Below are 12,743 nucleotides of genomic sequence, written 5' to 3'. Positions count from 1 at the left end.
AATAATAGTGGCCCCAGCACTGAACCCTGGGGTCACCACTTATAATCGGGGACCGTTCAGAGTAGGAATCATTGACAACTCTCTGGATACGTCCCTAAACCAATTTTAAATCCAATTACAAACTCTACTTTTGAAATTTATAGAACTTAATTTACCCATTAGGCATCTTAGGCGCCTAAAAAAGATAAACTATTAAGATATAAGAGATGAGGGCTAGTGGGTTTGGGTTAGAATTGGGGTATGAGGTCTAGGGTATAGAGGTCAGAGTTCGTTGGTTCGGGTTATGATGTAAGGTAGAAGAGGTCAGAATGAATGGATATGATTAGAATATAGAAGGGTTAATAATAAGAGGGTCGTTTACCTTCAGGTTGGCTCCACGGTTTATGGCTTCTCGGAGGGTGTGGAATACTCGTTGAGGATTTTTCAGGTGTCCTTGTTGGTGCAGAGTTTGGAGAGCACATAGAAGATGGGAGCACATCGGCTGCTCAGCCTGGAGAAATGCCGACAACAGGCGCGACTCAAACTCAGAGTATTGCGCCTGCAGCGAGAGAGACGAGGAGGACTGAATGCATGGTGTAAACTCTGCCTCACTATTACAACAAATTGACATCTGTACGGAAGCCCCGACCTTCTGAGCATAATTATGGGTAAAATAGGGACATATCAGAAAAAGAGGGACATGTCATCAGACACATCAATACAGAGCAGGGAAAAATAAGGCAAGAACACCTAAAAAGAGGTAAAACATAGAGAAAAGTAGAAGGTCCCGATGCTGGTAGAATGGTGGTGCCCAGTGGCCGCAGGTAATCTCCAATGTTACATACAAGGAAATCACGAGCCCAAATATTCTTGTGTATGTTACCCTACAATAGTTTACTGCAGTATGGCGGGTCACACAACCAACAATGTCCAGGAGGACGGAAACGTTGCCTTGTAATCTCATATAGGAGTGGATTTGCCTTCAACTTTGATGCTCTAAATAAAAACCATAAGATTACACAAGAATGATATCCTCATATAAACATGGACAACAATGTAACCCAACCTAATACACCTTCTACTCCAACTCCTTCATCTGTGTGTCGTGGGCACTCTTGGATATAGAATTAGGGCAGAGCAGATGGCGTTCACCTCTGAGAGGAGGAGGAGGAGGAGGAGGAAGAGGAAGAAGAAGAAGAGGAAGATAAGTAAAGGAAGCCACCACTTTCTAGAACTGTGTAGCCTTGTGTACTCATGGATACCAGCCATGAGTAAGGACACTGATAGTGTTTGGCATTGGCACATACTATTTGAAACCACCTCGCTACTGCGTCTCTTCATATTTTATCTATTTTTCTATGATAATAAAAGTCGGAACATGGATTCCTTTTTAAACCACCAAACAGTGCTGGATCAAGTCTTCTTTTTCTAGAATTGTGTACGTCAAGCTTTCCTCATGATCAAAAACCTATTGCACTGACTCATAGAACGCAGACATTGGCAGAAATAACATGAACATAATGAATACTGCGGTCAACGTCCAGAGGTGGCTCAGGTACCTCAACTCCGGGGACAACAACGGAGAACCAACTCTGTTCTTGGAACTGCAGAATGAATGCCGGGATCTCTGGGACCTCCGCGCTCCCCGTGCTCTCCATAGGCAGCTCTTCTTCCTTGCATGTTGCTGATGGAGTAGCCCACGGCTTGTCCAAAATGTCTGGAAGTAGAGAGAGTGGAGGAGGTGGTGGAGGAAGATGCACGGACACGGCAGGTTTCTGAAAAATCAAATAAAAAAATGTTGTTACATGAAACAAGTGAAGGATTTGAGAAGATGATTGTGACCTCAAGATCATATATTAATATGAATACAAGAAGGAACAGTTATCAAGTCAGCTAAAAGTATTCAATAAAAGAAGAAGTGAGGCACAACTGTCAACGTCACTGCTGGAGCCTGAAAACCTGACGTACATAAGATCAGACCTGGAAACCCAGGACTCGGAGAGGAAGAAGAAGAAGAAATGTCCAGCAAAAGACACTGAAGCCCTGGGGTCAGCAGTATATAGAGTGTACACTAGACCGCAGATCACCTGAGTGATCAATATCCAGGGAGTAACCGTTCCAGTCCTAAGTACGAGAGGTCACACCTGGAATAACATCAATGCACCCCAAAACTTCCTGATCTTTAGACTTAGATAAAAAGAACATAGTGGAGATGATCAGCATCACATTTCATGCATCAAGAGAACAAATCTCAGTTGTTATCACTAAAAAACACCCAAATGATCGAAAACTGAAAAAGAAGGAATTCTACTCACGCTATTCTTCTTTCCTGGTCGTCCGACGCAGCAGCACAGAAACAAATGGGTTCATTCCCCACTGCTGGCAGGACAGGTGACAAGAAACAATCACATTCTAATTGGGCAGACTATATCCTGGAACCTAAATCCCCTTCCTTGAGTCCTTCAGAAGAACAGCAGAACATAAGTAAACCAAAAGAATACAATGGGAGAGCACAAATAAAGCTGCGCTGCTGCCTGGACCACAGGAAAGAAGAATAACGTACGTATAATTCCATCTTTCCCTGGTCGTCCTGCGCAGCAGCACAGAAACAAATGGGATATAGCGAGATCATACGGGTGCGCAAGATGAAGTTAAAACTGTGCGTCCAAAGGCGGCTTCCTCCGAGACCCCTATGTCCAGTCTATGGCGCTTCGTGAAGGGGCTCGGGTGAGACCACGAGGCTGTGAACGGATCCTCTCTAACGGAAATCTTCCTCTCTCCGCCCACGAAGCTGCCATAGCCCGCGTTGAATGAGCACAAATTCTTTCTGGAGGCGGCTCTCCTCCTAATTTACAGCAAAGGATAATAGTCTCTCTTAGCCGTCTGGCTAGCGTAGCTTTAGACAAATCCTTTCTTCTTTGGGAGGAACATAACAAGTAGATTTTCCACTTTCCTAAAGGATCTGGTCACTTCACATATCGTTGCGGTGCTCCACCTACGTCCAGGCTGGGTAGATTCTGAACTGAAGCTTCCGGGTCTTCAGTCAAGAACGATGGTAAACATATTTCTTGATTAATATTTGCCAATGACGGTTTCTGCGGCCGAAAGGTTTATAGAGTTCTTAGTACTACTCTACCTGGACAAAAAGTAAAATACGGTCCTTTACATGCCAAAGCTTGGATGTCGCTTATTCCTTTCAGATGTAATTGCGGTCAGAAATAACGCCTTGTATGTTGTTCGCATCTTCAGATCCAGATCCTGTAAATTAACAAAATGAGGTCTTGTAATCGCTCTTACGACCAGTGGACGGTGCCAACTAGGCTATGGCTCTAAAACCCTTGGTCTGAGCCTCCTAGTCGCGCTCATGAATCTCTTCACCGGCGATTTTTTTGTCCCAAGATTTTCCGCACCAAGCTGACAACGCTGATATCTGAACTGCTGGGAGCTTGGCTTTAACCCTAGGTCAAATCCAGTCTGAAGAAACGAAAGAATATCAGCAACCGAAGGCTCCTGCTTGGTCTTCCCCTGATTTACCCTCCATTTCTTGAAGGTTTCCACCACTCTTTTGTAGATCTTGGTAGTCACATGTCCTCTGGACAGCATCACGGTTCCTATCACGGAGGCTGGTAAACCGAATTCATTTAATATGGGCTACTCAACTTCCAGGCATAGTCTCTCCTATACCAACAGGTCTGCCCGGTGAGGTCGTTTTCAAACATTGCACCGGGACGTCTGGTTTAATCTGGGAAATTACACCTGTCCTGGCCAAAAAGGTCTGATTGCTATTACAGAGGATTGATCTTGCCGTATCTTTGTTAGCACCCTCCTTATCATAGGGATTTTTGGAAAGATGTATACCAACCTGAAGGTCCATCTGATTGAAAAGGCATCTAGTGCTAGCGGTTTGTCGTGGCGAAACAGGGAACAGAAAACTGGGCATTTCCTGAGGGCATCAGATCTATCACTGGACTCCCCATTTTCCAAACCATTTGGTTGAAATCTTCTGGGCTCAGTTCCCATTCCCCAGGAATAGCTTGGTGACGACTGAGTCTGTCTGCCCAGAAATTGTTGACACCTGATGTGGATCGCCACTAGATCTTGCACATGGATTTCTGCCCATTTCATGATCCGTGCTGTCTCTTCCTGTAATAAGATGGCTCTAGTGCCACCCTATTGGTTCAGATAATTGACTGTTACGATATTGTTCAACTGAACTTTCACTGCTCTGCCTTCTAATAAGGGCTGGAAATGCCTTAACACGTTTGAGACTGCTAACAGCTCTTTTTGCTTTGAAGATAGGCATTTCTCCTGGGGGTTCCAATGACCCTGTGTCCTTTGACCCAGTACGTGGGCTCCCCATCCAGTCCTGGAAGCATCGGTTGTCAAAATCGTCCACCTCAGTGACTTTATTGATCTGTCATTCACCGAGCTCAGCCACCATCTTAAAACCTCCCTGGTCGTGGAAGGTATAACCATGATCTCTTCTAGAGAGCCTATGGATCTGTTCAACAGAGATAGTCGATCCTGCTGGAGATCCCTCATGTGCCCTCTGGCCCATGGGATCGCTTCTACTGCTGAAGCCATAAACCCTAGAGTTCTCATAACCTTGCGAAATGAAAACCACTTTGATTAGCATCAAGTCTGCTATATGGGTGGACAAATTCTGATGTCTCTCCTTCGAGGGAGCAACCGCCATCTCTATGCAATCCAGGATGAATCCTAAAACCCGGCACCTCTGTGCAGGAATTAAATTGGACTTCTTTCTGTTTATGAGACAGCCTAAGTTGACTAAAAATGCTATCACTTCCTGAAGGTGAATCTGCATTAGACTTGCTGTCTTGGCTATCAAGAGCCAGTCGTCCAGTTATGGTACTATCATTATGCCTCTTGTTCTCAGATTCACCATCATGGCCACTACCACCTTTGTGAAGATCCACGTGGCTGAAGATATGCCGAATGGTAGGTTTGTGAACTGGAAGTGTTTCATGACCCCTTCTTCCGGGAAGATAACTCTTAAAAATTTTCTCCAGGACCTCTTCATGGGAATGTGAAGATATGCCTCGCTTATCTCCAATGTGGTCATGAAATCTTCCTCTAGCAAAGCTATTGCCAAATTTATAGTCTCCATATGAAAGTGTTCAGGTTCCTCAAGTCTAATACGAAACTTCCCATCCGGTTTGGGAACAGAAATAGTGGAGAGTAAACTACTCTGCCTCTTGAAGCTTGCGGGACTTCCTCCAATACTCATTTGTGGATGAATTTGTTGATAGAGATTTTGAGAACCACCTTTGCCTTGCAATCTGAGGAAAAATAAGTGACCTGAAACCTTGGTTGAGGAAGGAATTGAAAATCTATTGTGTAGCCTTCTGAAACGAACCCCACTATCCAGGGATCCAAGCCTTGATCCCACCAGACTTAGGTGAAGACTAGAAGTCTTCCCCACTGGTGGGAGACTGGCGTCAGAATCTGTAGGAAGATGAAGATTAATTCGATGTTCCTCTTCCTCGAGACCTACGAAAAGTTCCTCTCTGGGAAATCGGGCCTCTTTCTTCAAAACATAAATTTTCTCTGAGGTTCCCAGAACCTGCCGCTGAACCTCTGCGAGTGAATCTTCTTCTTGGCCTCTTAAAAAAAAAAAAAGAAGGAGAGACTTCCCCTTCTTATCCGAGAGTCTATCCAGGAGTTAGTCTAATTCCTCTCCAAAAAGCCTCCCAGGCTTATATTCCATCGCGCATTATGCGTTCTTGGACTTCCAGTCCGCAACCCAAGGTTTGAGCCATATGGCCCTTCGGCCGGCCACAGACCACGGCATATTTCTTGCCGCTAATCTTATCAATTGGCCAGAGGCGTCAGTAAGAATGTCCGTGGCTAAAGACATGTACCTGAAAGCCTTCAAGAGATCGTCCCTCTGGACTTCGTCTTGTATGTCATCCTGTAGCTGCGCTATCCAACTCTTAAGGCTTTTAATTACTGCTGAACTGGCAATCGCTACCTTGGACTGTGCCACTCCTGAATCATAGGACTTCCTAAAGGCTGAGTCGGCTTTACAATCAAGGGACTCTCTAAGGCTTGCCCCATCCTCTATGGGCACTAGGGTACGGGTGGATAACTCTCTAATCCTCCGGTTCATCTACCCTGACTGGCCGAATCAGTCTGTTTATCTTTTCAATAGCGAACAGAGCCTCCATTGGATCTTCCACTCCCTCTGATGCCGACATGTACACCTCATCCAATACCTGTAGGTCCCCATAGGATAACACAGACGCGTCTCCTCTAGGAGTTCTAGGGTTGAACATCCGATTAGATGACGATTGAGATTGTGAGGCTCCTAGCTCTCTCACAGACTTGGCCACACTCTTTTATGAAAGCTTTCATCTCTCGCGACATCACAGTTGTAGTCCCAGCTTCCTTTTGTAGACAGTCTCTACATAATTTCTCCTGGCAACCATCAGGTAATGGAGTATTACAGTCGCAGCTCTTAAAAGATGATATCTCCTTGAGTCTTCTGAACCTCGACTGGACATCTGATAAAAAAAGAAAAGAATTGAATGTAATACTAGACTACAATACAGAAAATGGGACCACCGCTCCTTGGCAAATTTACTTTAGAAGGGCAAGCAGACAACCCTGCAGCCTATGCGGAAAAAAGCTCTTCACAGGTAGCAATAGACCTCAAACTGAAGCCTTAAATACTCCAGGGGGGAAAAAAACACTCCCAGTGGGAAGATCCTCCTGGAAGGTGACTCCCCTCTCCAGAAACCACCTACCATAGGGAAAATGTAATCCTCTTCCAAGGAATAGAGGAGCTACCAATAGAAAACGTTTCAATTATAGTCTATTTCTTCCCTGCAGAGAGTAGGGAACATACACCAAAAAGATGGCGGCACCCAAGACGCTACCGGACGAAGCCAGAGGCGGCCGACGTCACACACAGCTCCGCCCTTAGCACAGAGCTGACCAATCACGCGGCAGTCAGCGGAACAGGAAGATTAGCCTGGGCTGAGCTGCAAAGCCCGGCTGCAAATCTCCCACATGAAAATGCTACCAATCGAGCTGTCAAACAACAGAAGCTGCGGCCCAGAAGTGTCTAAAAAACTGGAGGAAAAAACGACCCAGCTGTTTGTTGCTGACAGGAAGCCAGAAATAAATGTAAACATTAATTATTCTGAAAAAAGGAACCTGGGAAGGAAAAAAATGGCTTCAACCAGGTAAAAGACAACTTCACCTGCCAGTACCAACGGTAGGAAAAAAAGAGTCAAGGAGGTGGGATTTAGGTGGGGGCTGATGGTCATTACTGTGAGTGGGGGGCTGATGGTCATTACTGTGAGTGGGGGGCTGATGGTTATTACTGTGAGGGGGGCTGATGGTTATTACTGTGAGTGGGGGGCTGATGGTTATTACTGTGAGTGGGGGGCTGATGGTCATTACTGTGAGTGGGGGGCTGATGGTTATTACTGTGAGTGGGGGGCTGATGGTCATTACTGTGAGTGGGGGGCTGATGGTCATTACTGTGAGTGGGGGGCTGATGGTCATTACTGTGAGTGGGGGGCTGATGGTTATTACTGTGAGGGGGGCTGATGGTTATTACTGTGAGTGGGGGGCTGATGGTTATTACTGTGAGTGGGGGGCTGATGGTCATTACTGTGAGTGGGGGGCTGATGGTTATTACTGTGAGTGGGGGGCTGATGGTCATTACTGTGAGTGGGGGGCTGATGGTCATTACTGTGAGTGGGGGGCTGAAGGTTATTACTGTGAGGGGGGCTGATGGTTATTACTGTGAGTGGGGGGCTGATGGTTATTACTGTGAGTGGGGGGCTGATGGTCATTACTGTGAGTGGGGGGCTGATGGTTATTACTGTGAGTGGGGGGCTGATGGTCATTACTGTGAGTGGGGGGCTGATGGTCATTACTGTGAGTGGGGGGCTGATGGTCATTACTGTGAGTGGTGGGCTGATGGTTATTACTATGAGTGGGGGCTGATGGTCATTACTGTGAGTGGGGGGCTGATGGTCATTATTGTGAGTGAGGGGCTGATGGCCATTACTGTGAGTGGGGGCTGATGGTTATTACTATGAGTGGGGGGCTGATGGTCATTACTGTGTGTGGGGGGCTGATGGTTATTACTGTGAGTGGGGGGCTGATGGTCATTACTGTGAGTGGGGGGCTGATGGTCATTACTGTGAGTGGGGGGCTGATGGTTATTTCCCTGTGAGTGGGGGGCTGATGGTCATTACTGTGAGTGGGGGGCTGATGGTTATTTCCCTGTGAGTGGGGGGCTGATGGTCATTACTGTGAGTGGGGGACTGATGGTTATTACTGTGAGTGGGGGGCTGATGGTCATTACTGTGAGTGGGGGGCTGATGGTTATTACTATGAGTGGGGGGCTGATGGTCATTACTGTGAGTGGGGGGCTGATGGTTATTACTGTGAGTGGGGGGCTGATGGTTATTACTGTGAGTGGGGGGCTGATGGTTATTACTGTGAGTGGGGGCTGATGGTCATTACTGTGAGTGGGGGGCTGATGGTCATTACTGTGAGTGGGGGGCTGATGGTTTTTTCCCTGTGAGTGGGGGGGCTGATGGTCATTACTGTGAGTGGGGGGCTGATGGTTATTTCCCTGTGAGTGGGGGGCTGATGGTCATTACTGTGAGTGGGGGGCTGATGGTTATTACTGTGAGTGGGGGGCTGATGGTCATTACTGTGAGTGGGGGGCTGATGGTTATTACTATGAGTGGGGGGCTGATGGTCATTACTGTGAGTGGGGGGCTGATGGTTATTACTGTGAGTGGGGGCTGATGGTTATTACTGTGAGTGGGGGCTGATGGTCATTACTGTGAGTGGGGGCTGATGGTTATTACTGTGAGTGGGGGGGGGCTGATGGTCATTACGGTGAGTGGGGGGCTGATGGCCATTACTGTGAGTGGGGGGCTGATGGTCATTACTGTGAGTGGGGGCTGATGGTTATTACTGTGAGTGGGGGGGGGCTGATGGTCATTACTGTGAGTGGGGGCTGATGGTTATTACTGTGAGTGGGGGGGGGCTGATGGTCATTACGGTGAGTGGGGGGCTGATGGCCATTACTGTGAGTGGGGGGCTGATGGTCATTACTGTGAGTGGGGAGCTGATGGTTATTACTGTGAGTGGGGGCTGATGGTCATTACTGTGAGTGGGGGCTGATGGTTATTACTGTGAGTGGGGGGGGGCTGATGGTCATTACGGTGAGTGGGGGGCTGATGGCAGTAAATTCCTGTGTCGCTCGTTTCTTTTGCTGTGGTTTTTGCTTCAACGTCTTTAAAAAAATACACAAAAAATAAAAGGTCCCACAACGCTGTCAGATGCTGAAGGAATTTTGAGGCAGATTTTTTCTGTCTTGCAAGAAACGCAGTGTGAACAGACCCTACGAGTGCAGTGCTTGTCTTTAGCCGTTTTCTGTTTTTCTGGAAACAATTTTTGCTCGGGGTCCTGAGGAAATGTTATTTTTCCAGTGCTGCCTCGAGTCCGAAAAGGTTGGGAAACTCTGTACTAGGCCACAGGATCATGCCGGCCGACGCAAGGATCCCCGGGTGGAGCAGCTCATTTCGTCGTGGGAACGGGGCCGAGGTGAGTACAATTTTAGTTTTGTTTGGGGGCACTGTCTACAAGGGGGAGTGTGGGGGCAGTATAGCATTGTCTACAAGGGGGAGTGTGGGGGCAGTATAGCATTGTCTACAAGGGGGAGTGTGGGGGCAGTATAGCATTGTCTACAAGGGGGAGTGTGGGGGCAGTATAGCATTGTCTACAAGGGGGAGTGTGGGGGCAGTATAGCATTGTCTACAAGGGGGAGTGTGGGGCAGTATAGCATTGTCTACAAGGGGGAGTGTGGGGGCAGTATAGCATTGTCTACAAGGGGGAGTGTGGGGCAGTATAGCATTGTCTACAAGGGGGAGTGTGGGGGCAGTATAGCATTGTCTACAAGGGGGAGTGTGGGGGCAGTATAGCATTGTCTACAAGGGGGAGTGTGGGGCAGTATAGCATTGTCTACAAGGGGGAGTGGGGGGGGGCTGTATAGCATTGTCTACAAGGGGGAGTGTGGGGGCAGTATAGCATTGTCTACAAGGGGGAGTATGGGGGCTGTATAGCATTGTCTACAAGGGGGAGTGTGGGGGCTGTATAGCATTGTCTACAAGGGGGAGTGTGGGGGCTGTATAGCATTGTCTACAAGGAGGAGTGGGGGGGCTGTATAGCATTCTACAAGGAGGAGCTTTGTGTGGAAGCCAGGGGAGGGGGCAATATACTGTGTAGGGGAACTACAGGGGGCAATATACTGTGTGGGCACAATTAGAGGATACAATTCTGTGTCCTTGAAGGGGTTATAATATATTATTATTATTATTACTATACTGTATGGGGGCACTAAAGGGGCATTATACCGTGGGGAGGCATTATCCTTTTTTACGGGGCATTTCTTTAAGATAGGGTGGGGCGCCGAAAGATAATTTCGCACAGGACGCCATCTATCCTAAGGCCGGCCCTGTACCAGCGATGTGGAGGCAGAGTCATGGAGCAAAGAATGGAATAAAGTGACCCACAATCCAGTGAGGGATCCCCTGCATCCGCACTACGACATTACACATCCCCAAGGGTTTCCACTTGCTACATCCACGTATGTTGTGCTGCTGACGGGACTAAAGTACAACAGATTTACACTCTTAATCCAAATATATATATATACACACACACACACACACACACACACACACACACACACTACACACACACATTACACACACACACACACATTACACACACACACATTTCACACACACACATTTCACACACACACACACACTACACTCACATTACACACACACATTACAGACACATTACACACACGCACACATTACAGACACATTACACTCACATTACACACACACACACACACACACACACACACACACACACACACACACACTACACACACATTTCACACACACACACACACACACACACTACACACACACACACACACACACACACACACACACACACACAGTGTTTCCCTGTATACTTAATAACATATATAACACATGAATGATTGATTATAGAGAGAAAAATATTTTGCAAATTGATGCGTTTACCTAATAAATGAAATGTGATGCTACTTTTGTTCTGCACACAACGGTTCCTAGGAATTCTACTCATTCTGCAAATACAACACCTCAGGTTGCCGGACTGATGAAAATGTAATTTACTAATTGGGTGAAATTGTTTACCGATCTTTGAATCTAAAATCAGCAGCTTCATTATGGGGATACTCTGCAGTAAAGGGACCCCAGTGATGTCCCCACTACAGGCACATGACACAAGAGATCCAATAAGTGACAGTCTCGCACTCTCGGATCACGGTCTCCATAGGTCATGTGACTGGGGGGCTTGTGCTGAGAGGAGTTTCGCACACGAGGATAAGGACTCACGGTTTCACCACAGAGCGGCGGTTTTCCTTCCGATTACCTTTGCTTGAATTGGGTGCAGCCTTGGAATCCGAGACTCACTGGTTTTCTACAACAGAAAGAAATGGTCTATTGAGAGTAAAGTATGTGCCATGATCCGCACACACGGTACAGGCAGGGGTAATGGGAGCGTCTATGGGGGGCTATACTGCGGGTCCGGAGTCTTCCGTCTGCTTCACGGGTTGGACGATTAGTGAGCGACTCTTCTGGGTCAATGTCTGTGAATGGGAAGGATGGGGCTTGGGTTGAGCAGTGATTAGTCATAGAGACACGACAAGACTGAACTTACAGGAAGAAAAGGGGCCACACGGTCACATTTATTACTTGAAAATAACTGGATAAGAAACCTGTTGTCTGTCAGTGAATGAAACAGGCTGGAGGGTGAAGTGTAAACACCGGATTCATCTACTCCCTGCCAACTGCACAGTCCTGTCTACAGTACCCACAAGTTCCAGCACCCTATCTCTGCTGTGTGTCAGTGTATGGAACAGACTGGAGGATGAAGATTACATAGCAGTAAATAATCAAATAATGGATAACAAGCAAAGATTAATGAGAAACCGGTCGTTACTAACCAACGTGCTCGGTTATTATGAGGAGGTAAATGTAAAGGATCTGCCAGGCACTACGTCTGTGGTTACTCCCAGGATTAATCAATCGACACCTGAGGCCGGACCTCTTAGATTGACTCCGGCTCCCACCAATCAGGGTGGCAGGCTCAGGAGTGGGAGAGCCTATCGCGGCCTGGTCAGTCGGAGTTAGCTCCGCCCCCTGTCCATTTATACCTGCCGTTTTCTCTTCCTCATTGCTTGTGATTCTTCCTGGTTTCCTGGCTCTGCTACTGCCTTGCTTCAGCCTTGCTACAGCTTCCGCTTATCCTGCTTCGCTCTGCCCCCGGCTTGCTTCCTGCTCCTTGCTCTGCGTTCGTATACTTCGTGACATCCTGATCCTGACTGGCTCGTTCACCACTCTGGTTTCCTCACGGTGTTCCGTGGGCTACTGCCCCTTCCCTTGCTTGTTCCCTGTTTGTATTCCCGTGCACTTAGTCAGCGTAGGGACCGCCGCCCAGTTGTACCCCGTCGCCTAGGGCGGGTCGTTGCAAGTAGGCAGGGACAGGGCGGTGGGTAGATTAGGGCTCAGTTGTCCCCTTCCCCTCCTTCCTGCCATAACAGTAAATCTGGATGTTGGTCATGCGGCTGATGTATCTGAGCTTTGCAAAAGTATTTTATACTGTTTCACACAGCAGTTTAGTCCTGAAGCTACAAAGGAACGAAT

At 47.5% G+C, this 12,743-nt stretch overlaps 1 protein-coding gene across 1 annotated transcript in view; it reads right to left on the bottom strand.

The window, feature by feature from the left end:
* Window positions 1-361: 361 nt before the first annotated feature.
* The window catches only part of LOC142711562 (uncharacterized), a gene marked incomplete at both ends in the record, with an annotated part of 65,184 nt that continues 52,802 nt past the window's right edge, over window positions 362-12,743 (bottom strand). Inside the window, 3 exons of the mRNA XM_075848587.1 lie at window positions 362-538; window positions 1,539-1,754; window positions 11,470-11,517. Of these exons, the coding sequence (XP_075704702.1) occupies window positions 362-538; window positions 1,539-1,754; window positions 11,470-11,517 (441 nt within the window). The remainder of the gene's footprint in view (window positions 539-1,538; window positions 1,755-11,469; window positions 11,518-12,743) is intronic.

Source organism: Rhinoderma darwinii, unplaced genomic scaffold (genome assembly GCF_050947455.1).
Source record: "Rhinoderma darwinii isolate aRhiDar2 unplaced genomic scaffold, aRhiDar2.hap1 Scaffold_4293, whole genome shotgun sequence".
Classification (NCBI taxonomy): Eukaryota; Metazoa; Chordata; class Amphibia; order Anura; family Rhinodermatidae; genus Rhinoderma; species Rhinoderma darwinii.
Note: the sequence above shows the minus strand (reverse complement) of the source record. Positions and strands in the feature narration are given on the sequence as shown.